Below are 26794 nucleotides of genomic sequence, written 5' to 3'. Positions count from 1 at the left end.
GTTGTTTTTCCATTCTTCTCTTTTCAAAGCTCAGGCCAACATCCTGTTTTACACCGCACAGATCTCATAGTCAAACGTGTGCTGGAGGCGGTCGGACACGTATTTGTGGAGACAATAGAAATGCTTGAGCTGGGGGCTTTGTTTGGCTTTAGTGGTTGCAGACATCCCTGCCCCGCTACAAAGGTTGTGTGTTGTTATTTTATTATTCCTGATCCTTGAGAACAGGATATCAACCAGGGCGGAAGGAGGCACGTGCTGCTGTGTGAACAGACAACAGGTAAAAAGAAGACGCGAGCAAGATGAGCAGTCTTGCAGACCAGTCTCCTCCAGATGGTGGAGAAAACCCAGGAGACGGGCTGCAGCAGATGCTTCTGCATTGGGCCTGATGTGCCTGTAATTTCTTAACAATGCTCATCCCTCATGTGGCTGGAGGGGACCAGAGGGTCGGGGATGGTGGAGGCATCAATGGCATTCACTTTCCCACCTGTTCCCCAGACATAAATCCAATTGAGCACCTCTGAGACGTCCTGTATTGTCCCAGCAGCCACGTCCCACCAGGAGATCCCCCAGGAGAACTTCCATAATCTCATCAGGAAGAAGTCCAGATGGCACAAGGAGCCTCATACTACTGAGCAACGTGACCTGGGTTTCAGGCAAGCGGTCCAACCAGGGGCTCGGAAAAGCCATGTTGGGGGGGGACTTGTTCTGCCCCCGCTGCATCGCTGTAAACCATAAAAACGCCCCCGAATCAGTCTTACAGTAAAAACTGAGCCCGCAGATTTAATTTGTTGCGCTGTCTCAGTGGGTTTATTGTTGATGAGCTTCCATTCAGCGTGTAATTAGAAGAGGGAACAACGGACACATTGTGTGTGTGTGTGTGTGTGTGTGTGTGTGCGTGCGTGCGTGTGCGTGTGTGTGTGTGTGTCCAAACGTTACTCAGCGGAGATGATGTGACTCTGCAGCAAAGAAACTGCGACATGAGTGAAGTTAATGCATCTTTATTTCATGCCTCTACATTTCATAAGAAAGGATAGATTTTCATTCCCTTTTTCCAAAATGAAGTATCCCTCTAACGTTTCCCTTTCAACGATACGTCCACGTAGTTTTGTTTGGTTTTTTATCTCTTTCCAAACGTTCTGAATTAGCTATGATTATGTACAAATTCCTCTATGTTTGTTTGACCTTCTGGTCTTTATTCCTCACATTAAAACACTATTTATATTCGACAACATGCACAACTTTGTAATCTGGATATTCCTGTAAGCACTGGGAGACCCCGGCTCAGCAACTCTTTTAATATCAAGACCACAGACACTACAACAAAAACAAGTTGCGATGTTGCTAATCAAAGTATTAGAAGCCGTCATACTTATTTTACAGAGGTTTTTTTTTTTCCCGAGTGAACGGAGCTCACAACACAGCAAAGAAAAACAGCAGGAGGGATGGGCTGAGGTCCATCTTCATACCTTTAAAGCGGTGGCAGCTGCCGCGAGACCAGCACAACTTTAGGGGGGAGAAATGACGCATTTTGGTGTGTGTTTGTATTGTTAATTTCTCTGGGTTGGTTTCGGACGCTGTGCAGGTGGAGCAGTGGAGGAGAAGCAGGATTTGGCATCGGAGTGATGGCGTGAAACACCGAGGACCCGGGCCCCATCAGCACACACGCCTCAGATGATGCCAATGAACGAGGGGATTCAAGATGGACGGGAGGGTCTGCGGAGGAGAGACACAACACCTGAATCTGGTGTCACCCGTTGGTGTCACCCGTTGGTGTCACCCGTTGGTGTCACCCGTTGGTGTCACCCGTCAGCATCTGCTGCTGTCTGTTGCTGCGTTCCTAGAATCTGCCGCTTGTTGTTTTTGACTTTACAATTAGCTTCTTTTAATGCAGCGGCGCGTGTCTTTTGCCCCTGTAACGGTGACAAATTGTTGCTAGGCAACGCAGGACGGCCAGATATGACTCGCCCTGGGAGGGTTAAATTGAATTGCCAGGGGTCTGTTTCATCTGGACCCTGTTAACTCTGCATCAATAAAGACCCGCAGAGCGGCGCCGCCCGGTTCACACGCACCTTTTTTGAAATTTCATTCCCACTCTGAAGCCGCTTAGAAAAGACCGCAATCTTTAAGGTTTTCTTTGATGATGATGTCCGTCACGGCGTTGAACACGATCTCGACGTTCTTTGTGTCTGTGGCACAGGTCAGGTGGGAGTAGATTTCTTTCACGCCCTTCTTCATGTTCAGGTCCTCGAACTGTGTCTTGATGTAGTTGCTGGCGTCATCGTACGTGTTGGGACCTAAAGGGAAACACAACGAATCACCAGTCTTGTTCACTTTTGTGCTCCATCTCTTTTTTGCTGACTCCTATTATTCTTTTTAATGGGTATTTTATTCTAATTCCACACTTTCGGCTCATTTGCCAGGGATCTGTCAAACGGCGTCTCACCGTCATAGTCTGGGAAGCAAATGCTCAGATGCACTTTCTTGATCTTCTCTTCGAAGAGATCCTTCTTGTTGAGGAAAAGCACGATGGAGGTCAGCGCAAAGAATCTATGGTTGCAGATGCTGTTGAATAGATGGAGGGACTCGTGCATGCGGTTCTGGAAAAGAACAGAGAGAAGCAACAGCGAGAGCTGCTGACGGAGTCCCGACGCCCGCGTGTGCTGGATCCCACCGGCCCCATCGCCCCCACTCACCACTTCATCGTCCTCTACCAGGACCATGTCGTACGCGCTGAGAGCTCCGCAGAAGATGATGCAGGTCACGCCCTCGAAACAGTGGATCCACTTCTTCCTCTCTGACCTCTGACCTCCCACATCAAACATCCTGTTCACCAACAGGGAGGACGTGAGCGGGGCCCAGGGGCCAGTCTGGAGTCAGGCTCCGGCCCGGAACTGAGGCTTACCTGAAGTGCAACTCTTTGCAGGAGAACTGTTCTTCGATGATACCGGTGGTTTTGACTCGAGATCGCAGCACGTCCTGCTCGGTGGGCATGTAGTCCGGCTTGCTGATTCTCTCCATTTCGTTGAGGTAGCTGAGGACGGAGAAGGAGAGGGGACAGCGCTCAGGCCAGGCCTCTACACAAAAATCCACCTGAAGTGGGACCACACAATGCCCTGTAGGTCAGACACACGTCCGAGTCTCTCTTTAATGTCAGTCCCTTGTTTGCTCTTTGTCGTGCTTAAAATGAAATCTTTACGAATTATCGAAAGCATTTTCCCGTGTGACTGACCCCCGGGCTACAGTGTAACTCCCAGCAGGGACTCACTATCCAGCCGAGTCGTTCAGTTGGAACTCAGCAGCTCTTTCGAAGGCAGCCTGCACGCCGGAGTCTTTCCACAGCTTCTTGATGATGTCGCCCAGCTCGGTCGGCATTGTGCCTTCCTCAATGGAGTCCGCCAAGTTCTGCAGCTTCTGTCCGTCCTCCTGTGGTGTCATCAACACACAGCAGTGAGCCGTTGGCTTATACTCACACTCACTGTTTTGCTTCCAGTGAAAGTGGTTTGATCATGTGGGATGGAGGCTCCGGAGTGGTGTGAGACCTGAGCAGTGCCGGAGCCGAAATCAATGCTCAGCATCTCCATTCCTCTGATGAGAGCCAGAGCAGACTGCAGGATGTTGCCGTAGATGACTGCCCTAAACTCCAGCTGTTCCTCTTTTGTGTAACCGCCTTGATGCAGAATCCTGGACACAAGGAAAAACTTTCATTCTCACCGATCGGAAGCATTGGTTTTATATTTATTTATTTTTGTGGACTTTGATCCGTTTTAGTTTTGAAATCACTCTGCACAGAAACATTTCCCCTGGATCTTGATAATCGACTGAACTCAGACATAAATACGTCTTGTGATCATGTCCTTACATGGTAAAAAGTCACATCCGTGTATTGTATATACTGCTGCTTACAGCGCCACCGCGTGGTGCATTTTACGCATTGCATCAGGTTCAACCGCAAATAGCAGAGTCAGGACGTTTGTCCTTTTGACCTTATTCTATAGGCTTGACTGTAACAGGCAGTAATTCGGGAGCTTATGTCCGACCAGTGACATTAGACTAAAGTATTGTTAGTCCTTCAACTGTGTACTTACTTCATTTGCTTTACAATAGTGCTTTTCCCTGACTCACCAGCACCTGCAAGACAAGATAACGATGCAACAACGTCAATGAGCTGTTTGTCTTCAGCACGTGAACAATGTATTTCAGTGATGCTGTCAGGGTGATTGCTATAAAGAACTTCTGTGGCTTTTATGTCACAAAACGCTTGCAGTCATACAAGAAACTGGGGGAAAATGCATTTTTGAGCATTAGTGTCAACATTAAAGTACATCATGAATGTTCAGATAGCTGACGTCAAATGGTGCCAAAGTGAAAACAACAAAGACTCCACACAACATAAAACTCTTCAATTATTATGCTGCTGAATAGCAGAATTCATCACTTTGGTAATGTGTATTTTAGAATTGTGTTGTATTTATTCTGTCATCAACTGATCTGCACACACTGCGGACTGCTGCTGACTTCTAGGGGATTTATCACTCCAACCGGAGTGAGTTTCACTGACCTGGGCTTATTCAACAGGTTTTCAACATTTCAAAAATGTCTGCGATGAGAAGCTGATTTCTGGGTGGAAATGCATCTAAAAGAATTTAAACCATCAAATGCTGCAAAGAGTAAGTGAGTTAAAACTCTCCTAGATGTACAGCATCTGCCGTCTTTAGCATTGACATGTGCAGTTTTACTGTTATATTGCTGCAGTAACAGTCATGAGGTTTGAAATTTACTGAAGGAGAACCTCGCCTCCCACTGACTGTAGCTGCCGACTGAAAACCACATGAGGGCGCTGTTTCACCCTCCCGAGTTACTGCCTGACCAGTGAGACCGCCGCTGTCCTCTGTGATGTAATCAATCAATCAAGTGTGTGTGGTCGCCTCTTTAAATAGCAGAGTAAACGTAAAAAATAATGTCATAATGCCCACGTGGTTATGCACATGTTCTAATAAAGACTTATGATGTTTAATGACCAGCTGCTTTACAAATGCAACTTCAAAAATGTCAGAACTGTTTTGCTTCAGCTGCCCTTAAGATGTTGTTTCTGGGTCTTGATCGTCGTAGACTGCAGAGTGGCTTATAGTTTGGTTTGTTTGCTTGCTTGTCTGTTTGTTCAAAATAATTTATTTTTTACCGCTGCCCTTATACACAAGTTATGTATGTAGAGAGATCAAAAAAGACCTCGACAAGTGGATCTGCGCTAAACCAGTTAGCTAATCGGATTGGCATATCACTGCTGGGCCGTGATTCATTTAGCCCAAAGGCTGCTTTTACTTTAAGCACCAATATCCTCCCTCAGCCATCAAAAATGCATTATTCATTGTGGGACAGAGGGAATTATCCAAATAAACATAGACTGCACTTCTCCAGAATTAATGCCAATTATATTGAACATTTTGACTGTTGTAGCTGAAATTTTGCACACTTTTGGAAGAAATAACTGTGTCTCATTGGGTTAAAACTGTCCTTTCTGTGCAGTATTTACAGAGAACAAGGGCGATAAATGTGATCAAAACTATGATTTCATAGTTTTAGATTATTGTTGTTAAATCAGCAAGATAATTAGCTGTACTGGTTATTATTTACCAGAATTTGAGCTTTAACCACAGACTCCAACAGCAACATCACTTTCATTTCCTTCAGCAGCACCTGTCTTTCTCTCATTAAGCTCCTTCATTTAAAAGAGTTCCTTCAGCTCCAATAATCCAGACATAAATCATGAGCAGATGTTACATGTCACTGTCAGCTGTGTGCATCACATCACCCTAATAATATCATACCATAAAAGGGATTAAAAAAACCCTGAAAAAGTCAAAACTCCACTAAAAGACATTAAGAAGCCATTTTTTTCTCCTCATCCTGGTCCATCGCGGTTTAAATGCTCAAATGTGGAGCTGCTTACTGTAACCTGCCACTTTGAGTTATCATCTCCTGCAACAAGAGTTCACTTACCAAGTAGTAACAACTTGACAGTTTTGGAGTCCTTGTCTGCATCCTCCTGCAGCTGCTTTTCCAGCTCCTTAGACTTTTTGTCCTCGGCACTTGCTCCTGCACCCATACTTTCTGCCTCCGCAAACTCAAGGTCCTCAAGGATTGAAATTTTGACGGTTGTCTGTGCGTAGGTCCAGAGAACTGTGCAACACTAATCGTGTCGAAAGGTGATTTCCTGGCGGAAGGGGATTGAGAGAGGAGGTGCTTGAGTCTTCTTGGCTTCTGGGCCTCTGTTGATTAGGTGTTCAGCTAGGACTCCCTCAAGGATCAAATCGAATGGGCTCTTTGTAACAGAGAGTCAGTTGTTAATTCCCTGTTTAAACCCCCGATTTAGGAGGTGCAACTTCCTGATTGGTCAACCAATCCAATTAGGCAAATCAAGGGCACGGCAGGTGATTGGAAGGTTCTGGGAAAACGGTCTTAATTTGATGTTTTCATCACTTTATTGCTGTTGTTGCACTTAACTGAAAAAAATAACTGAATTAAATAGTCACAGGAATCCACTGGCCAGACTTTTTTGTGGCCTCGGTCACATGGATGAGGCAGAGAGGGAGGCATTAGCCACCCTTAAACTTCTTAAGGTTAAGACACATAAATCCCAGGTGATGCAGGGGGGGGGGGGGGGGGCTGCTAAATAAAGCAACCATCAGCGCTGTCCTGTTCACAGGGCTCGGAGCAATAATGTGTCCTATTATTTTCTTTTATAGGTCTGCATCACCTCTACAGAACTCGGTGGGGCGTGTGTGTGTGTGTGTGTGGGGGGGGGTCTATTTCTTATTCTCTCAACCCACAGAATAAAGAACCTGCTGCCGCCTGCAGGATCAGTGCTAATCTGGCCGGTTGGAGGTCAATAATTCAATAAGAGGACAACTAATTTTGTCAACTATAGTGAAATAAAGCTGCTGAGTGTTTGCAAATACCAGATATCAGGTTATTGAGCTGTTTGGTTCAGGCTGGCTGACACTATGGCATTTTAGGAGAGTGAACAAAACTAGAAATATTAAAATCTTGTCAGTAACTTGTGTGTATTCCTCTTAATAGGAATGGTGAATCCAGGGAAAGTGTTTCCCCTGCTTCTCCAGTCAACACCAACAGGATGAAGGTGGCTGACGTCTGATCAGGCTGCAGCTTTGGAGTCACCGGCAGCTGATTTCCACTGGTTAGTGTCCAGCAAAACCAGACTACAGCTGGTAATAATTCCAGAGAGTGTTCAGGAGGATCTGATCTGACAGAGCTTTCGCCTGCCCTTCATCCAGACTGACACTCCGAGATGCAGTTTAGTGACGTCAGGCTGAAATTGGCTCAGCAGGCGGCTAAAGAACTAATATACTGGGACCCTGAGAACTGAGGGTGCAGCGCTTTCGAAGGTGATTTGGGGTTTGCGGTCAAGAGGAAACATCATAAATCTTCTTTATGAGGCGACCTTTATAAGAATGAACCTCTGTGAAGATTCAACCTGTGCAGTGTAACATCGCAGCTTGACCTTTGACCCGAGGCACATGACGCCCACGTCACACTGACTAAACTTGTACCGCCAACTGATCGGGGCTGGACCTGAATCCCTGAACATTTCCAAGCGGGCTAATCATGGTAGCACATCTAGCGATGGCGGACAATCCCATTAGGTTGAGGATGGCGTAGCCTTCGCTCCCCGCACTGCTGATCTGTTGACGAGATTACCCGCAGAGTCCCAGATCAACCTGAGAGGCAGGGGCTTAGCACATGGACTTGTATGATATAAATATCATGCAGCAGGAAGCAGAGGAATCGAGGGGGGAGTGTCATGTGTTGATGTTGAACCCCCTTCAGGCTCCATTTCAGGAGGCTCAGGTCACCATGGATGAGCTTGTGCATTATAATCACCCCCCCACCCAACACACACACACACACTCTTTAAAAATAAGTGCAAGTGATACAAAGGAGCAATAATCAGGCACAAACACAGGTCTTGTTTTATGACATATTTTAAATTGCATTATACTTATTCGCTGATCGTCTTACTTCTTCTCCATGTTTGCATGTATAGTTTTGTCACTATGCAAAAGAATTTCCAAGAAAGGATGAATAGAGGGACACATCGCAGTTTACAGCATTACTCACAAAGATCATCTGAGCCAGATGTGTGTGTGTTCGTGTCCTGTATTGACGACACAATCGATGTGGAAGCTGTCAAGAGCTGCTATTAATTGCTGGTTTATTGATGCGTCTTCATTGATAGGAGGGCGCCGTGAGCCCAAGGTCAACATACGTTTCCCTGTGGCTGAAGAGGGATTAACCACAGACAGCTTAACAGCAGGGGCTGTAGCCAATTCTGTGTTCTAGCAGGAACCAGTGGGCTCTATCAGTAGAGGCGCTACACCGGTCTGTCCTGTGGTTCTTGTCTCCTGCCTGTTGTCTGAAGAACGGGGTTCTATTTTACTGAATACTGTGTGTCACCTGTGCATTTGTGTGGCGGCTAATGTCAGCAGGAGGGATTATGCGTCTCGTAATCCCACATCGGACGGGCCAGAATGGTTGTATGCTTTCAAACTTAAGATATCCATACATTCATTCAAATTGTAAATTGTACATTATTTAATTTTTATTGAAAATAAACTCCCCATGTTTATGGCTTCTGACCTCAGATTCTATTTTATATATTATCAGTAGGCCTGAAACTTTTATAAGGTTATTTTGAACCTCCAGCATTGAAATTCATCCCTCACCTGCAGACATTAAACAGTAATAACACAGTAAGAGAACAGTAATAAACATTATCTAACAATTATTTCCTATTTTGCCAACAGGCTTCATCAAATTTAACTCAGTTTCCTGAACAGGACAAATATAATCAAAGGAACAATGAAGAGGAACTTACAGGTGATCTGTAAACATAAGTAACCTCCTCCTCTGAAATTAAAAAGATAAATGTAAAAGTAAATGTCAGACCAAGCGTGAATCCATGTTATCCACTCATCAAATATCAAAATATCCAATATTCAGTGTTCTGACAGCCATGCTAACCGAGCTATTATGACAATAAATGGAACCAGTGTTTTTCCCTCTCAATTGGGACACAAGTTCTTGTTTCTGGAGCCTAAATATTACTTATACAACAATGAATCACTCAATATGTGTACTTATATTTACTGTAGGGTACAAATTCTTTTACCCTCTTCTCTGTAGAAGGTTTTGTCTGACGCTGGTTTCACCCCTTTGGTCTTGGACATGGCCTCGTTCAGCTTCCTCTCATACAGGCCTCTGGTGGAGTCTTGGAGATGTGACAGGCCAGATAACAAATGGTGCACGTACACGTAAACACAGTCATATTTTGCTAAAGCTTTGGTGATTAGCTCTTGAAGGCACCGAGGGGCCTTTACATTTAGCAGTCGCCATGTTTGTTGTCAACGTGAGAGTTACCGTCCGGGCTCACTCACCGACCACCGGTCCGTGCTTTATCCCGTACTCATCCAGCAGCTTACTGAGCTCATCGGCAGACATGTTGGTAAGTGAAGACATTTTTAATCACAGTTTCTTTTGCTTGAAGGTGTTTTCAGACAGGCTCAAAGTGAGTTGAGCCCTGGTGAAAGGATTGATGACAGGTGACAGGCAGATTATGATTCTGGGCTATGATACGGAGAGTCAAGGATCTTGAAGAGAGATGAGTCTTAATGGTCTAACAACCGCAATGTGCTGATTCACCTGATTATCAGAATGAACCAATAGGTTTTCAAGTATTCACAACCCTGAGGTTGGGCAATAGCTTAAGGCTGAGCTTAATTCATACCATTCTTGAAAGATCAAGGGCCAAAATCCTTCAGCTACTTTGATCATCAAATTTGCAGTTTGATTTCTTTGTGCGTCATATTTTGGTTTTTGGTCAGGTTTAAACTTTAGAAGAGAAAATGACAATAAACTTGTCTGGCCGCACGCAGACTAACTGAACGAGCAGCAAGTGAAAGCTGAGAGCTGCTGGGTGTCATTGTGGGAAACCACGACCGTATTTACGCAGGTTTTTAGATGTGTCTTTGTCGCCTTTGTAGAATCATAAAAATGTAAAGCAAAGCTGTCTTATCTCCTCACATCTCTTCTGCATCGGCGTGATCATCGCCCCGTAGAGACCCTCAGGTGTTATGGCGATGTCAAGGTCTTCTTCTCCTCTGATGACAGCGTGATGAGGTTCAGCCAGCGAACTCTCCTCAGCTCTATTTGCCCCGTGGCTCTGTCCTGTGCCTATACTGCCACCTTGTGCAGGCGTAGGTGATGATGCACAACTCCTCCCATAACACAGGATCAGGATCATCGGTCATCTCCTCTTCCAGCTCTGCTTGATATGCCATCAGGAGAGAAGTGGTGTTGAGGGAACAGACCAACAGGCTGGAAGAATGCAATAGGGGCTTCTGATGAGGTCACACAGCAGGTGTTCCCAAAACTAAACAGGTCCTGCGTGCATCAGCATCTCACTAGCAAATGGAATTTAATGTATTCTGAAAAAAAACAGCAATGGTGCAAAACTGGAATGTGAAGTACAAAGGAGGACATGCAAATTAAGATAAAGCAAAAACCACAGGTTTTTAGCTCAAACAGGCAGGACAAATTTAAATTTGTCCCTCAAACCCACTGACACTGATAATATTTGGTATCAGAATAAATGTATCATTGCACACGTATATTTGCTGCACAGGTCTAACACGTCTTATTAAACAGTCATTCCTGCATGTGTGTTTTTGCACAGGTTAAAAAAGCCATTAAAATAGTGGTGTAACCCGGCAACGACTGGAGCGTCACTCTAGCCCTCTGAAAGATTCATTGGTCTCCATGCTGGCAAAAATCATGTAGAAGAAGACGGCCACAGCCAAGATCTGAACCCACACTGGGATGAGGCGGGACGACTGCGCTTGCGTTTCCTCAGCAGATTTCCCCGCTACTGATGTAAAATAGGTGTTTTTATAGGTTTTTATAGGTTTTTATAGGTCTCGTATGTGTAGGACCTGAAGAGGGACCAAGAGAGGGAAATGTTCATCACTTGTATCTGTAGATAAAACGCTTGCCTGAACTTTAAACCAGCAATGACTGAATAATGACTTACTCCTGTTCAAATCCCCTTTCAGGCAAATGTGGTCTGGATCTCATGTAAGCGCCACTGCAGAAACATGACAGCTTCCTCTCATATAAGCCTCTGGTGGAGTCTTGGAGATGTGACAGGCCAGGTAACAAATGGTGCACGTACACGTAAACACAGTCATATTTTGCTAAAGCTTTGGTGATTAGCTCTTGAAGACACCGAGGGGCCTTTACATTTAGCAGTCGCCATGTTTGTTGTCAACGTGAGAGTTACCGTCCGGGCTCACTCACCGACCACCGGTCCGTGCTTTATCCCGTACTCATCCAGCAGCTTACTGAGCTCATCGGCAGACATGTTGGTAAGTGAAGACATTGTATTTACACTATTTTTAACCACTTGAAGGTTCTTTCAATCAAACCTAATGTCTGAGGGGGTCTTGGTGAAAGGATTGATGACAGAGACTTGAAAGATTATTCTGATTACAGAATCAAGGCACGTTACCAAAGAACGATCCACAATTATCCTTGGAAAGCATGTGACCACAATTTACTGCAGCGCTAGTCCCCCTGAGTTCCACGAGAGGGCGCCAATGCACCACAATTACAGTCTACATTCAAACGTTTTTAACTTGTGAATTGATCGAATTTGCTGTTATGTTCTGTGCGAGGTGAGTCTTGGTTATAAAAGTTGATGTTTAATGACTAACTAAATATACGTTTTGCATTTGTGTTTATTGCGTTTATCATAAAAGCGTAAGAAAAAATCTACCTATAAACTGATTAAAGAAAGGTTTTCTGCAGTTATTGTCCGCATATTGTCTGTTGATGGTTATAGAGTGCAGCTCTGCTATCTTCCTACAGTATCCCAGACTGGACAGACCTTTGCAATATTCATTTCTTTAAACAACAAACTAGCTCGATAATGGTTGTGTATCAGTACCGACCACAGATAGACTGGTTTATTTGTTGGTGTTGCATTTGTCCTAACCTGCACATTTGCACCCCGTCGTTGACAGCCTACTTGTGGTTGTCATGGCAACAGACGAATGGCTCGCGTGAACACACGCCTCCCTCGTACACGCCGCAGCCCCGGCACGAGAGTGGGCGGGGCCTAGTGTCGCTGCAGAGGGATGCTCCGCAGCTCCACGCTAGTCTGGAAATCCCTGCTCATAGGCGCGTAGCGAGCACGCAAACACACGCACGCACGCACGCACGCACGCACGCACACCGACTGCAACAACCCCCCTCCCCGAAGCTCCCAGCATCTGTCCTGTATCTTTCCCCTCCCCTCTTCCTCTCTTCCTCCTCCTCCTCGTCTTCTCTGTCCCTCCGACGGTCCGTCCTCCGAAGACGCGCTCGGCTCTCCTTCGGTCGAGCCTCGCTGAGCTGATCCTGGCAACATGTCCAGCAGCATGCCCCCCGGGACCGCCTCGGGCTCCAAGAGCAAGCCCCTGTCTCCTTTCAGGAAGCGAGGCAGCCTTCAGTACGCGGCCAGCACAGGTGAGTGGTGAGGGGCTGCCATCAGAGGAGCTGTGGCCCTGACCCGACCCTCACTGTAGGTATGCTCCCTCTTATTTCATAAACCTGATGCTCCCAGAGTTCCTGTGAGAGATTTTGGGGACTTTAGTGTGTGTACAAACCTGTTGATGAGGCAGCTGCTGGAGAGGATGAGAAGAAAACTTGCTAAAATCTGGAGTCAATGAGTTTCCTACAGTCGTTTCCACCGGGAGCTGCGGCGTGTTGCTGGCTTAGATGTGGCGTTTTTCATGTGTTGCTGGCTCTGTGTGGAGGGACCAGTGTGGTACCCCTGGGTGAAAGGGAGGATTAGCCTCCTCTCTGATGTGTGACAATGCAGATCGGCCCCTCTCACACGTCAACACCCTCCTCCACACACACCTGCCAACATTAGTCTCTGAGACATCAAACATGTCTAAATGGTGATGTTCTTAAAGCCCTTTGAAACCACATTTGTGTTTTCCTTTTTCCCAAGATGGATATATCACATCACCATTCTTCCTGATGTAAAGGTTTTTAGTGGAAACAGATGCCACACTCATCCAGAAACCACGGGCCTTAATGGAATTACAGTGTCTTTAGGGCTATTACTGCACGGACATCCACCAGCCCTGACAGTGAACGCATCCTCCACTTCACAGCCCGACTGGGAGAAGTGGTTTCTGGAAAAAGATCACAGGATGACCAAAATTCTCAATTCTGATCAGGGATTCCAGCTGAGTTGGCAAATATGGCAACTGTGTGACTCATTTTCAGTTTCCTATTATCAGGGGCAGGAAGCTGGCTGAGGGCAGAATGCAGGTCAGGTTCTGAATTATTCACGTTCTGCATTTTCTCGCAGAACAATTCAACTATAGTGTGTGTGTGCGTGTGTGTCTGTGTGTGTGTGTGTGTGTGTGTGTGTGTGTGTGTGTGTGTGTGTGTGTATGTGTGAAAGAGAGAGCGGTAGCGATGGAGCTCTGTCCTGATTTAGCTCATTGTTGCAGTGTTTGTAGCGTGAACTCCGAGTGGATGAGAGTGGGTGAGTCACGCCTGTGGCTGTGAAAAAGGTAGTTCTGAGATTAGAGCACCGCCCACTCGCCTCTTCTACTGTTCCACACTTGTTGAAACCTAAAAAGCATAAACGGCAGCTTTTCAGAGCAATGGCTGAGGGCCAGACTTTAAAAAACAGATGCAGATCTTCACATTATGTTGACAAAACAGCTTCTTGGATTTCGTGTGACATTGTTGTGTTACGGCAGCATATCATCAGTCCCTGGTTGCAACGGCCATTGACTTGTGCTAACATTATACAGTAAATGTGTCAATATTGTCTTGTTTTTAGCTGCTGACTTTGCTGTCAGCCTCTTAAAGCCCAGCTCCTTGCAGCGAACTATAAAAAGAGTTCTCTGGCAGCATGAAAAGAAACTATTTTCCTGGTGTCTCAACAGAAGGAGGCTGACGGTGGACCTCTGAGCACTCTGTTCTTCACCCACATCCTGTTTATGCCTCCTTTGCCTGTGTCACACCTTGTCATCTTCCACGCCCGCGCGTCAGTGTGTCACAAATAAATACAGTAATTACAGGAGAGAGGACCTCTGCTGGGCTGGTATCAGGACCCAGCACAGTCGCAGATAACAGTGATTAATGATCAATCTGGGATTCGAACGATGACCTTTATTCGCGTGCTGCTCGTGGGTGTGTGCATTCCTTGGATGTCTCCGCTTGGTCCTGGCAGGGGGTAGTAGTGGGGTCGGCTTAATGATCAAACACCAAATGTCTCTCAAGCCTTGTTTTCAAACATATACGGACATTGAAGCTATACTCAATAAAAGGAAAATATTGACTGCATTAAGTATTTTATCGCTAAAACTAAAACAGTATCAGTGTACAGTTCAATTAATATCAATAGCAGATTTGTATGTACAGTATTGCAGTCTTCTTTTCAAACAAACATCATTCTTAAATTCTGATTACTAAACGCGTTTTCTCATCAATGGAGAGCGCCATGCTGTTGGTGTAATACCGGGCTCTACCGTTAGAGGGAGCCTGCTGTGAATATTCGAGCCCACTGATGAGTTGGTTCACCTGTACAGGCTGAAGCCTGGCTCAGCTCTGGATTACTCAAATTTGATTAGTTTCACTTAAATTTTTGCCATAAATGGTGTTAAAGAATAATAACAATGTTTAAGCACGGGCGTTGTATTGTACCTCTATTGCACGTAATTGGACTGCCACAAATACCCAGGGCCCTAGAATTCATTTACAACCTTTGCTTCTCACCTGTAACCTGTTGATTCACATGGTTTTGTCACGGATGATTCTTTGACCAGTTACTGCCACTCCCAGAAGTTCAAAATCCTCATCGAGTAAAATTCTTCTAAAGATGCCTGGATACATCAAACTGAAATAAAACGTATGTTCTGCTTCTGAGCGTCAGCCAGGAACATGAGCAGCACCGTGGTCTCCAGTGGCTTCACTAAGTGCAGTCTAGGGAAGTGGTGACTTCCTAATAGCATCAAACATTGGTTAGTGTTCATATAAGTGTCTTCCAGATCCCACAGTCTGTTTTTTGTACCAAGGTAGCACCAAGGCAATTTTGAAACCATTATTGGAAGAAACTTAAAGGAGCTATTTTCACTGAGCAGCAGCTGTTTTTGGATGTCTTAAAGCTCTCGAAAGAGGTTTTCTCACATTTGCAAGTTTGCAAACATAATTTCACAAAAGTGAAGTTTCTGCAAAGCTTTCTGCCACTAAACACTGAGACTTTTCACATCCTTTTTACCCGAATATGCTGCTGTTATCAGCTCGTGTGTGCACTCATTGCAAAAGTGCACTGTGCTTTCTGTGCACTCTCCTGCTGTGCGTCATCATTTTTATCATGATAAATAAGCTACATGTTATTTCATCATGAAGGCACACAGTTGTGGTTGTGCGGAATAGCTACTGCAGCCAGGATGAGGACTGAACCCCGGCCCTTTAATGCTCTTTATAAAGGAGAAAATCTCATTTATCAGATAGTCATTCATCTCCGACTGTCATCTTTAAACTTTACTGCTGCGGCACGTTCATATCTTTCTCATATTGATGATACAAGCATCTGGAACACATGGTCCCCTCAGCAAAAACACAGTCAAGAGGAGAGAATGAATAAAGGGGAGGGGGGGTGTGGAGCGAGGCAAATTCACAGCAGGAGAATCCACATCCACTGGTGTTGTGCACGGTCTACCCCCGCCTCCTGTCCCTCCTGTGGTACGTCCCAGATAGATGTCAGAGGCATTAAAATGAGGAGGGCGAGCTCCGGAGGCAGCTAGTGCAGCGACAGCTGGCCTGAACCAGGAGCAGCAGAGGGGGGGTCACGCTCTGGGATGTGAGGGGGCAGTGGATGGATCTGCTGGACCCGCTCTGTGTATGTATAACAGGGACAGGCTGAAGGGACGCAGGAGATGCTTCTGTGTGTTTCTGTGGGAGGGGTTGTTTGCTAGTTTGGACTGTTTCAAGTGTTTGCTGTTCCTCTGCTTCCCTCTTTCCCATCATTATTAGCTCATCTTTAAAGGACAGCAGACTCCATCCTGGGATATGTGCTGTTACTCATGCATCAAAGCCCCCCCCCCCTTCTCCTTTCCTCTCTTGCTCCTGCTAGCTGCTGGTTGACTGTGGAGACAGGTACGCTCCACTGCCATCACCCTGTGCAAAAACACAAGCAATGCTCCCCTCCCTCTTTACACCTCCCCCACCCCTCAAATGCCCCTTTCCTCTGCTTGTCCCCTCACAGCTTTGTCTAAAAGCCCCGGGCCTTGCTATCTTTACCACGCCGAGGAGAACGAACTCGCTCTTGAATGTCTTTTGAAGAACTTTGCAGCTGTGAGCGTGTGGCTTTCACAGCAGAGAGGAGCTCTCAGGATTTTTAGCATTTATTGTCGTCAGGGTACGAGGGTAGTGGTGGATAGCGGTGAAGGGAAAAACAAACCAGCATCGGCCTGCAGTTCCTGCAGCTGCTGACACCAGAAGCATCTCCGAGCTGACAAAGATGATTCTCACACATGGGCCGAGAGAGAGAGACAAGCTGCAGCAGCCGCAGGACGTTGTTGCTCCCATCTGTGCATCTGTCTTAGTTTCTATTGTGATTTTGTATTTTTGGGGTTATCTGTGTTGGGTCTGAACAGGAGGTGTGCGTTGAATGGGCTTAAAGAGATTTCGCTTCTTTCCCAATCCTGCAGCACCGAGAAGAGCTGTGAGAAGACGTATTTCTTCTCTGTAAGTCGCTGGTGAATCTGCAGTCAACTGGAGCAGGTTGACTGGTGACAAACGTCCTGTGTGGTCCTAAAAAGGCAAAGCAGACCACTGAAGGCGGAGGCTAAGGCAGAATCTTGTGTGTTTCTGTGTCTGTTTCAAAGGGATTATCGCCTCGTCTCCAGTTTTCAACGCGTGCTTCCTGACCTCTGTGACCCAGACCTCCCCGGGCTGGTCCGCCTGCTATGACTTCTTGCTATGATGTAATGATCCTTCACTAGGTCAGGAGGGAGAACTGTGTTGACTAATGAATGCTGAGAAGTTCCACGATAGGACGATACATCTTTACCTTGTTTTCCAGGCTTGGTAGAAGTTTGTTATTGCTTTAAAAGTCTTGTTTGTGGTTTTTGGTTGGCATCAGGATTCTTTTCTCCTATTAGATCATCAAACACCTCAGACCATTTCAGATTCCACTTCAGATTACGTTAAGTGCAACACGGCTTCCTGACTGAGTGGTTTGATAACCAACTGTGCCTGTGTCTGTGTCTGTGTGTGTGTGTGTGTGTCTGTGTCTGTGTGTGTGTGTGTGTCTGTGTGCATGTTCATGTGTATGTGTGCATCTGTGAGGGAGAGATGGTTGCGTAATCATAGATGCATCTGATCCAAATATAGCAGCCATTTAGGGATTAACCAGCAGGCTCGGCTTGGTCAGGCTCTCCTGGGAACGAGCGTGTGTCTCTGCCGCTGGTCATCTTCTGCCCTCCACGCCAGCGTAAGAGGAACTGACATCAGCTCCTGCTGCATTACACATAGATGTGAGTGAGTGAGTGTGTGTGTGTGTGTGTGTGTGTGTGTGTGTGTGTGTGTGTGTGTGTGTGTGTGCAGGACTGCAGAAAACATCGATGCCATCAAATGAATAGCAGTAAAGAAATCCTATTAACATATATACAGTTTATTCACATAAACAGATGTTCAACTCTATCCTCCTAATATAACTATTGTAAGTTGGACACCTGTCTGCCAGAATGGACAAACAGGTGAGCAGCATTAACGTTCACATGAGCATTGAACTAAAACTCACACTAGCATAGCTACAATCATAAAAATGCCTGCATTTTAATTGGTCTGTTTTTACAATAGGTTGGTAAAATTAAAACGGCTTTAAAAATTAAATGTACCTTTTTTCTTGCTTGGTAATGTAATTTTTCTTTTTGTGAGAATAAACTAGATTTGTTTGCTTCTGGTTTGATCAGCAGAGCAGCCAGACTCAGACGTGCTGTGTTACATAAACCAGACTTTAGTTAAAAGAGGCACAAAGGAAGAGACCCAGAGAGCATCTATCACACAGTACATCTCCTTTGACCTTCCTCTCATCCACAGATACAGATACTGTGTAACTCGAGCACATGGGCGATGAAATATTCAGCGTGGTGATGAATATTTCATCAGTGGGTCGGTTGTATTCAAAAATCATATGGCTGCAGACACTGTTTCACTTCCCTGTTTTCCTTCTCACTTTTTCACTGCCACCATAACAACAGAGTTTGTGTAAAACTTGTGCAACAATGGAGGCTATGAGGCAGTCGCATGTGCTGATGGCTTCTCCACCTGAATGGGCCATTGTGTCTTGCCCCACAAACAACTGCTGAGCTCAGGCCTTTTCTCTCTCTCTCTCTCTCTCTCTCTCTCTCTATTTTAGCAAAATGCTATATGAAATGCTCTTGGTCCATGTGCTTGTTCCAACCAAAAAAATGACTTGCCAACAACATCGCGGGTGCTATATGAGCATTCAGACTCCTGCTGGGGTCTAAATTGATTACTAAAACACTTTCTTTGGGTGTTGTACGCATAAATATGTCTCCCAGTTTAGGATTGCTCTCTTTCTGTCTCCTTTCTTATCTCTAGTTGATCTCCGTGGTGCCCGCCACCTCCTCACTTCCCAGCATTCCTTGCCTGGCATCCCTGTAGCCTTGAAACAGTCTATTGACCTGCGTACATCCATGGACGGCAAGTACAAGGAGATCGCGGAGGTTAGTACCCAACCCTCGAGGATGTATTCTCAACATGGTTTTGTGTTACTAAATCTGTTTCCTGGGTTGAAGGAGCTGTTCTCACGTTCTTTGGCGGAGAGCGAGATGAGAAGCGCTCCCTATGAATTTCCCGAGGACAGCCCCATCGAGCAGCTGGAGGAGAGGCGGCAACGGCTCGAGAGGCAGATCAGCCAGGATGTTAAGTATGTGCGGGAGGAGGGGAAGGTGTCGTTGTGCTTGTGTTCGCTGAAACGTTGACCTCAGCCTCTTGGCCCTCAGGTTCGAACCCGACATCCTCCTGCGAGCCAAGCAGGAGTTCTTGAAGATTGACAGCGCCACGGATCTCGAGTGAGAATTTCCTTTCCCTTTTAAGTGGCAAACACCCCCAACTATCCACTGATCGTAGGTCCTAAACTGTCATCATTTCTGATGGACCGTTAGATACATGAAGGAGCAGAGCCAAGCTCCTGACCTGCAGGAGAGAGAGGTGGTTCCAGAGAGAGAGTACCAGAGAGTCACCATCTCTGGAGAAGAGAAATGTGGGGTAGGTCTGCATTCAAAGCACCGTCTGCCTGAACAACCCTTTTTACCTCTCTCCCCATCTTGGTTTTCCCCTCCAGGTTCCCTTCACTGATCTTTTGGATGCTGCCAAATGCGTGGTGAAGGCTCTGTTCATCAGACAGAAGTACATGGGCCTGTCGCTGCAGAGTTTCTGCAGGACCACTGCTCGATATCTGCAGGAGCTGAGCGAAAGGCCCCTGGACCTGGATATCTATGAAGAAGAGCTCCAGGAGACCACGGCGGCAGCAGGTGAGCTCATCTGAGCATCATTTCGTCCTACTGTAAACTCACAAATGCATGAGAACAGGTCACGTCCTATTTCTCCACCACCTCGCCCACCAACGTCCACTGTGCAACCCTCTGTCTCAGCACAAGCACCTGTTTCTGTGATGCACCCCTATGTGGACCCGGACCCAGCCAGCATGCCGCCCGACACGGGTTACGGCTGCAAGATGGTGAACGGCGTCATGCATGTGTACACGACCAGGAATATCATGGAAAAGTGAGCAGTGTATGCACGCGAGTCACTCGGTCATATTAAGAGACCCAAGGTCTGCGTGAGGCCTGACCCGGTCGGCGTGTGCTTTTGATGTTGCCAACAGGAGCACAGAGCTGGATCTGCCGTATCCGGACCTTCAGGACTACATCGCCGACATGAACGTCATGATGGCCCTCATTATCAACGGCCCGGTGTAAGATTTAGGGGATGAACAATCACACCGTTTAGACTGAAAGTGACAAAAAATGGTCACTGCTTGTGTCCTGTTCTGTCACAGGAAGTCCTTCTGCTATCGCCGCCTGCAGTATCTAAGCTCAAAGTTCCAGATGCACATCCTGCTGAATGAGATGAAGGAGCTGGCGGCGCAGAAGAAAGTCCCACACAGAGACTTTTACAACATTCGCAAGGTCCTCTTGAGCTTTTCTGCTGAGTCTCGATGGGGTTGTTCTATTAGTTCATGAGAGATAAACGTGCCTCGAGTGCCCTCTAGTGTTAGGCTGCAGAAAAATAATAACATTGGAGGAAGTGGCGATTTATCGTGTGGATTTCTCTGTAACTTGCTGCACGTATGTTTGTTTTTTTTACCTCATTTGTCTGAATCAGGTGGACACACACATTCACGCTTCGTCCTGCATGAACCAGAAGCACCTGCTGCGCTTTATCAAAAGGGCCATGAAGAAATATTCCAAGGAGATAGTTCATGTGGAGAGAGGGAAAGGTCAGACGCTCATGGAGGTGTTTGAGAGCATGAACCTGACAGCGTTCGACCTGAGCGTGGACACCCTGGACATGCACGCTGTGAGAGCAGACCATGGTGGGGGGGGCTGATCATGAGGTTATGATCCTATCGAAGTGTTTTGACTCCTGTTTTTCCAGGACCGTAACACCTTTCACCGCTTTGACAAGTTCAACGCCAAATACAATCCCATAGGCGAGTCCATCCTGAGAGAGATTTTCATCAAAACAGACAACTACATCGAAGGGAAATACTTCGCTCACATCATTAAGGTGCTCAGGTGAACGTAGCTGTTGTTGCTGGTGCACGTGGAGTGGTGCCGTGCCACGCTGACGAGCTTTGCTGCTGCTCAGGAGGTGATGGCGGACCTGGAGGAGAGCAAGTACCAGAACGTGGAGCTCAGGCTGTCCATCTACGGGCGCTGCAGGGACGAATGGGACAAACTGGCTAAGTGGGCCGTTAAGCATCTGGTCTACTCCAAGAACGTGCGCTGGCTTGTGCAGGTGCCTCGACTCTTGTGAGTAAACCCAGTAATAATGCATCGGTGTGCGCGCTACACCTGCATGCTGGCTGACACCTCTGCGTTTCCCCCACAGTGATGTGTACCACTCAAAGAAGCAGCTGAGCACCTTCCAGGAAATGCTGGAGAACATCTTCTCACCCCTGTTTGAGGTCACCGTGGACCCCGGCAGCCACCCGGAGCTGCACCTCTTCCTCCAGCACGTATGAATCCGCTCGATGTACCGGTGCGAGTCGTTCGAGGTGGCTCCAGGTGCTTTCATGGCTCTCCCTCTCTCTCTCTCTCTCTCTCTCTCTCTCCTCTCTCTCTCTCTCTCTCTCTCTCTCTCTCGTCCACGACCAGGTTGTGGGTTTCGACAGTGTGGACGACGAGTCAAAACCAGAGCAGCATATCTTTAACCTGGACAGCCCGCTGCCAGGGAACTGGACAGAGGAAGAAAACCCTCCTTATTCTTACTACCTCTACTACATGTATGCAAACATGACTGTGTTGAATCACCTGCGCAGGTGAGGTGTTTTTTATTTTTTTAAATATTTTAACAAAATTAGAGAATTGGAGACAAGACACTTGTGAGGACCTCCCAACATTTGTGTCTGTTCCATCTCAGGCAGCGGGGCTTTCACACACTCGTCCTCCGTCCTCACTGCGGCGAGGCCGGGCCCATCCATCACCTGGTGTCCGGCTTCATGCTTTCAGAGAACATCTCCCATGGGCTGCTGCTCCGGAAGGTGAGGAATGACCAGTATTCCAGTCCTTATTACCTCACTTGCATCTGTTATGCTGATCATTCTTTATTCAATGATCCCCAGGCTCCAGTGCTGCAGTATCTGTACTACTTGGCACAGATCGGCATCGCCATGTCGCCCCTCAGCAATAACAGCCTGTTTCTCAGCTACCATCGGAACCCTCTGCCAGAGTACCTGTCCAGAGGCCTCATGGTCTCTCTGTCCACAGACGACCCCCTGCAGTTCCACTTTACTAAGGTGCAAGTGGATCCTCCATTAGACTTTAAAGGCTGAATAAAAACATCTTATACGTGTGTATAAAAGAGCATTTTTCATGCAACTATCTTTTGTGGACTCTCACGTTCATCTTCACTTTTACATGGAAAACAGTCCAACAGACAAACGTTAGGTAGTTTCAACCTGACTACACAGAGCTTAGCTCTTGGATTCTGTTTTGTGTTTGCAGGAGCCTCTGATGGAGGAGTACAGCATTGCAGCTCAGGTGTGGAAGCTAAGCTCCTGTGACATGTGTGAGCTGGCCAGAAACAGCGTAATCATGAGCGGATTCCCTCACAAGGTATCAACCACCTGTTATCTGTCTTTGCCAAAGGTTAAAATCTACCAAGATGTGAACTTGTGAGAGTAAAAGCACTTTCTTGGACTGTGTTTAATCCCCTCCCGATCCTCTTCTCAGGTGAAGAGCTCTTGGCTCGGCCCCAACTATATCAACGAGGGGCAGGAGGGCAACGACATCCGGCGCACCAACGTTCCTGACATCCGCCTGGCATTCCGGTTCGAGACCATGTGCGAGGAGCTGAATTTGATCACTCAGGCCATCCGCACGGACGAGCTGGAGACCATCGAGGAGGAGGGGAGTCTGTGTATGGGAGCTGTGGAGGGTCAAAAGTGATAGACATCACGACTTCCTGCAACCTCAGCACTCAAAATCGGTTAAAACATCCGTGACAGACAAGACGTGTAATCTGTGTTCCCAACATGTTCCCTATTAGTTCCCTTGCATCTGTGTTTCCTTCATCATGGCTGACTTCATTTCATGGTTTTTGTAGCTGTATCTGTCGCACTGAACGCTGAATGGTTGTGACCGTTTCAACCATTTAATCATTTTTGAGGTTTACACCACTGAGCTACAGCTGCAACCCAGCGTAGGAAACGTTCAGCTGTCGGGGTGCAGTTCAATCACGACGTTGGCCTGGAGGCTCAGGCCAAACTGCTGTCAAGGCCACTGCTAAAACAGATCAGGATTAGCTTAATTTATTGTTTCAAATAAAGGCAAACTGCACTGCCGCCAATGTTGGTAATTCTGACACTTTACGCAGGCTGGCTGTGTTTGTGATACAAGCCAAAGAACGGGTGGTTAGTTTAAGAAAAGTTTGTGTTCTTATTTATCATCCATATTAAAGGAACAACCTGAAAACACTGACAGTGTGAAAAGGGCTACATAAAAATAAATGATCGGTCGTTATCGATCACTTACTTAAACAGATGGATAACTAAATGAGAACAAGCATGAATGGTACTCCCCCCCCTCAACCTTCCTCACTGTGTTCATCATGTGATGATTTCATATCCGTCTTCACCGCGGCTGCTCTGTTCTGGCTGGTTTATTTCTGTTTCTTGCCGTCTTTAGTGGCTCGGTGGCGTTGCATGAAGATACATCGATATTCCCGTGTGCAATAATGCTGCTAAGTTGTATCTTCTTGACTTCCTTTGTGATGCTAATTCTGTCTGAGCTGTTACCCTGGTTCGACACCATCCGTGCTGATAACTGCATCTCTCAGTTCCTCAGTAGTTCGGTGAACCACGCATGAGCTCGTCCCTCAGGTGTCTCGCCTTTGTATCGGTGCCAAATTTGGGAGATGCGGAAAATTTGAAATGAAACCGACAAACTGCCCGATGTTGTGAAAAAAAAAGCGGCAATGGAAGCACGGTGTCCTTTCGAGTGCTAAGTCTGTGCTGTTTGTGACCTATTATTTAACTTTACTGTGTCAGATTTTAAAAATCAGTCGTCAGAAAATAAATAATATATATATATAATATATACTGTATTTATGTACTGTTTGTGCTTTAAATATTTCAACCAGGTTCATGCAGCTGCACATTTTTGTGTTGTTAAAAACTGCCTGTAACTCAAAACAAAACCTTGAGCATGATTAAATAAAAGCATTTAGGCCGCAGATTAATGAGAAGAGGGCTTAATGAGTTCAGCCAGTAAAAGCGCGGCTGTTTGTCTGTAAATACGGTTTACCTCAGCCTGTCAATCACATGGGTGGGTGGTACACAAACCATTAATCCCACGTTAGAGCTGGACATTTAATTAATAAATGTCACCAGTGCAAATAAGAGGCCTCGAGAATGAAAACTGAAGGCCCCACCTGCATTTTATGCTCCTTTACAGCGTATTTGTACACAAATATGACACGTACGTTATTTTTGTGATCTTTCAAGTCTTTCTCTTTACTATTTTACTGTGATTCGATCGCCTGTGTCCTGTGTGCTCTATAAGATGAAGCTGTTGAATTATTTCCTTGTAGTTTGTGGAGCTGCAGTCCCAGCGTGACTGTATCAGGCACGTTTCTGTTGGCAGGTGAACCTATGAATCACACCTGTGTGTATTCACCCTCACATACTGTGGAGAGAGTTATGTAAGGGCAAAAAAAACAAGAAGACACACAAAAGGACGGGCAGGTGACCGCCCATCTGCCCCGCCTACCTCTGCCAACATATAGAAACCTCCTCGGGTCTTCAGCACTCTCCATTAGGATCCCGACAGAAAATGACAATGAAACTTGCTTACTGGGACATTCGTGGGGTAAGTTTCTCAGCCGCGTTGCCTCTACGGGACAAATGTGCGTGAATATCACAGGCGTTTCTGATTATTGGTCATATTTCACGAGAGGTAAAGGTCATGTCTGAGGTGCCATTTGGGGAGCGTGCATCTCTAAATATATGATTTTGATCTTTTTAAAGTCAAACATTTTAATTAATGTGACATTCTCCAAATTTTAAGTGGAGAGACATGTATCCTATATGAGAGGTGAGGAGAGGAGAGTGTGCCTGTCCAGACCTGAAACTCACATTTAAACCCTGTGCAAACATCACCTGCACCAGGAAACACCTGCAGAGTCTCTTCAACATGGCCGACATGTGGAAAGATCCATCCGTCAGGATCATAATTCCAACAGCCAGGCTGAGTTAGGGTTTGGGTTAGCCGACGGCTGCAGGAGCGGCACTGAATAACAGGAGGATCTGAAAAATCGCAATCTGTGTCAACTGTTCACTTTCATGAGAAAACATCGTTTTTGGATGTTTTGCAGCTGGCCCAGCCAGTCCGCCTGGTTCTGGAGTACACAGGCACCGAGTATGAAAACAAGCTTTACACCTGTGGGGAAGGTAATCTCCTGAGACCTTCGCATGCGTGTTAACAGCAGAGAAATGCTCAGTAAACCTTTCCTACTCCCATCAGCACCAGATTATGACAAAAGCTGCTGGACCGATGAGAAAAACAAACTGGACATGAACTTCGCCAATGTGAGTCTGACACTTTAAAACAAAAAAAGAGGCTAAATTCAGGAGGAGGAAAGCGATGTTGTGAGGTTGCAAACGTGGGTCTGATTGTGTCGCTGCAGCTTCCGTACTTGGAGGACGGAGACAGGAAGATAGTTCAGAGCAACGCCATCATGAGATACATCGCCCGCAAGCACAATCTGTGTAAGCGCTCATCCCGTGTGGCGTTCGTACGACTCTTCGTCTGAGTCAGGAGTGTGTGTGTCTGGTCACAGGTGGAGAGACGGAGGACGAGCAGGTCCGCGTGGACATCATGGAGAACCAGGGGATGGATTTCAGAAACGGCTTCGTGAGGCTGTGCTACAATCCCGAGTTTGTCAGTACAATAAGATCTAAACTTTGCTGAGGTGTTTTTCTTCACACAGTCGGTATCAGTTAAAGTTGACTGTGTCCATTATCTGTCCTCCCCCACCAGGACAAGGTGAAGCTGGACTACCTGCAGCAGCTCCCAGAAACTCTGAGGCAGTTCTCAAACTTCCTGGGAAACAGGAAGTGGTTCGCTGGTGACAAGGTACAACACTACGAACACATTTTATCATGTTAATATGCATTAACGTCCTCCTGACTGACAGATCACCTTCGTGGACTTCATCATGTACGAGCTGCTGGACCAGCACAGGATGTTCCAGCCTTCCTGCCTCGACGACTTCAAGAACCTCAAAGATCTCCTAGATCGATTTGAGGTGAGAACGCTCGGCTGTCAGACACAAACACCACTGGACTCGAGCGACCACAATAGTTTCCTGTCGTCTGGTTTTAGGCTCTGGGGGAGATCGCTGCCTACATGAAGTCAGACAGGTTCATGAAGACGCCCGTCAACAACAAGATGGCCAGATGGGGAAACAAGAAGGAATAAGAGACAGTTGATTAATGTTACTGAAATAAGAACATTCACAAACAAAAGTGAATAACTGAGTTTATAGTTTAATACCCTTAATGAAAAGGACAAAAAATAAAGCCATAGATTTTACTACTTTCAGTTCATTGCTGTCTGCGGTTGAAATGTTAAAATTAAAACAATGCAACCACGAAAATGACAAAACAAAAGCAGAAATATCTGCCAATCATCATCTCATAAAATGAGACAAGGTGGGTCAAACGCTTGAGCTGTCATTGGAGAAAACACACACACACACACAGTTTTGTTCAACTTGAACTGCATAACAAATTAGCCAGCCTCTTTTGCCTCTCTGGAAAAATAGGTCACAACTTTACAGCCAGTGTGTTGCAGCAGGTCGGCTTTCAGTTTCTGCGCGTGTGGTTATTTTCATTTTTATCTCTTCAGAAAGGAGTGGCTCGAAAATGGACGAGTATCAAAAAATGTGCTGCTGC

At 46.3% G+C, this 26794-nt stretch overlaps 4 protein-coding genes across 8 annotated transcripts; 2 read left to right on the top strand and 2 right to left on the bottom strand.

The window, feature by feature from the left end:
* Positions 1-982: 982 nt before the first annotated feature.
* On the bottom strand, positions 983-6313 carry gnat2 (guanine nucleotide binding protein (G protein), alpha transducing activity polypeptide 2). The gene is made up of 9 exons (XM_057040503.1): positions 5998-6313; positions 4086-4128; positions 3540-3681; positions 3266-3423; positions 2903-3031; positions 2694-2823; positions 2444-2597; positions 2070-2294; positions 983-1713 (listed from the first exon to the last, which is right to left on the bottom strand). The coding sequence occupies exons 1-8, from the start codon at positions 6101-6103 to the stop codon at positions 2104-2106; spliced, it is 1053 nt and encodes a 350-aa protein (XP_056896483.1). The 5' UTR covers positions 6104-6313; the 3' UTR covers positions 983-1713; positions 2070-2103.
* A 2284-nt stretch (positions 6314-8597) lies between these two features.
* Positions 8598-9591, bottom strand: LOC130530453 (emerin-like). Its single transcript, XM_057041630.1, has 3 exons — positions 9453-9591; positions 9188-9286; positions 8598-8925 (listed from the first exon to the last, which is right to left on the bottom strand). Exons 1-3 carry the CDS (start codon positions 9532-9534, stop codon positions 8867-8869), a joined length of 240 nt encoding a protein of 79 aa, XP_056897610.1. The 5' UTR covers positions 9535-9591; the 3' UTR covers positions 8598-8866.
* Positions 9592-11023: 1432 nt separating this feature from the next.
* Positions 11024-23934, top strand: ampd2b (adenosine monophosphate deaminase 2b). 5 transcript variants are annotated; one of them, XM_057041607.1, is made up of 21 exons: positions 15883-15982; positions 16794-16866; positions 16971-17069; positions 17479-17621; positions 18712-18836; positions 18909-19039; positions 19116-19184; positions 19278-19380; positions 19457-19646; positions 19767-19899; positions 20000-20089; positions 20174-20303; positions 20500-20694; positions 20773-20904; positions 20986-21149; positions 21229-21355; positions 21495-21658; positions 21760-21880; positions 21962-22135; positions 22344-22454; positions 22572-23934. In XM_057041607.1, the coding sequence occupies exons 3-21, from the start codon at positions 17065-17067 to the stop codon at positions 22785-22787; spliced, it is 2523 nt and encodes an 840-aa protein (XP_056897587.1). In that variant the 5' UTR covers positions 15883-15982; positions 16794-16866; positions 16971-17064; the 3' UTR covers positions 22788-23934. The 5 variants fall into 5 exon arrangements, with proteins under 5 accessions (XP_056897588.1, XP_056897591.1, XP_056897590.1 ...); XM_057041609.1 differs by lacking the exons at positions 16794-16866; positions 16971-17069; positions 17479-17621 and adding an exon at positions 16117-16239 and having other exon boundaries at positions 15847-15982; XM_057041608.1 differs by lacking the exons at positions 15883-15982; positions 16794-16866; positions 16971-17069; positions 17479-17621 and adding an exon at positions 11024-12579.
* Positions 23935-24222: 288 nt separating this feature from the next.
* LOC130530451 (glutathione S-transferase Mu 4-like) lies at positions 24223-26432 on the top strand. The gene is made up of 8 exons (XM_057041627.1): positions 24223-24707; positions 25213-25288; positions 25362-25426; positions 25525-25606; positions 25678-25778; positions 25878-25973; positions 26035-26145; positions 26223-26432. Exons 1-8 carry the CDS (start codon positions 24672-24674, stop codon positions 26316-26318), a joined length of 663 nt encoding a protein of 220 aa, XP_056897607.1. The 5' UTR covers positions 24223-24671; the 3' UTR covers positions 26319-26432.
* Positions 26433-26794: the final 362 nt, after the last annotated feature.

Source organism: Takifugu flavidus, chromosome 8 (assembly GCF_003711565.1).
Source record: "Takifugu flavidus isolate HTHZ2018 chromosome 8, ASM371156v2, whole genome shotgun sequence".
NCBI lineage: Eukaryota > Metazoa > Chordata > Actinopteri > Tetraodontiformes > Tetraodontidae > Takifugu > Takifugu flavidus.
This window is presented reverse-complemented; position numbering and strand designations above follow the sequence as displayed.

What these genes read in the sequence shown, in the direction of transcription:
- ampd2b (XM_057041607.1), top strand. An exon ending in CAGATCAGCCAGGATGTTAA is followed by an intron (nt 19,040 to 19,115) that starts GTATGTGCGGGA and finishes CTTGGCCCTCAG; the next exon opens with GTTCGAACCCGACATCCTCC. An exon ending in ACTTCGCTCACATCATTAAG is followed by an intron (nt 20,905 to 20,985) that starts GTGCTCAGGTGA and finishes GCTGCTGCTCAG; the next exon opens with GAGGTGATGGCGGACCTGGA.
- LOC130530451 (XM_057041627.1), top strand. Translation starts at nt 24,672, where the DNA reads ATGACAATGAAACTTGCTTACTGGGACATTCGTGGG. An exon ending in TGGACATGAACTTCGCCAAT is followed by an intron (nt 25,427 to 25,524) that starts GTGAGTCTGACA and finishes GTGTCGCTGCAG; the next exon opens with CTTCCGTACTTGGAGGACGG. An exon ending in TGTGCTACAATCCCGAGTTT is followed by an intron (nt 25,779 to 25,877) that starts GTCAGTACAATA and finishes CTCCCCCACCAG; the next exon opens with GACAAGGTGAAGCTGGACTA.
- LOC130530453 (XM_057041630.1), bottom strand. Translation starts at nt 9,534, where the DNA reads ATGTCTTCACTTACCAACATGTCTGCCGATGAGCTCAGTAAGCTGCTG. An exon ending in AAAGCACGGACCGGTGGTCG is followed by an intron (nt 9,287 to 9,452) that starts GTGAGTGAGCCC and finishes CACATCTCCAAG; the next exon opens with ACTCCACCAGAGGCCTGTAT. An exon ending in AACCTTCTACAGAGAAGAGG is followed by an intron (nt 8,926 to 9,187) that starts GTAAAAGAATTT and finishes TTTTAATTTCAG; the next exon opens with AGGAGGAGGTTACTTATGTT.
- gnat2 (XM_057040503.1), bottom strand. Translation starts at nt 6,103, where the DNA reads ATGGGTGCAGGAGCAAGTGCCGAGGACAAAAAGTCTAAGGAGCTGGAA. An exon ending in TCGGCTCCGGCACTGCTCAG is followed by an intron (nt 3,424 to 3,539) that starts GTCTCACACCAC and finishes ATGACACCACAG; the next exon opens with GAGGACGGACAGAAGCTGCA. An exon ending in CTGAACGACTCGGCTGGATA is followed by an intron (nt 3,032 to 3,265) that starts GTGAGTCCCTGC and finishes CTCCGTCCTCAG; the next exon opens with CTACCTCAACGAAATGGAGA.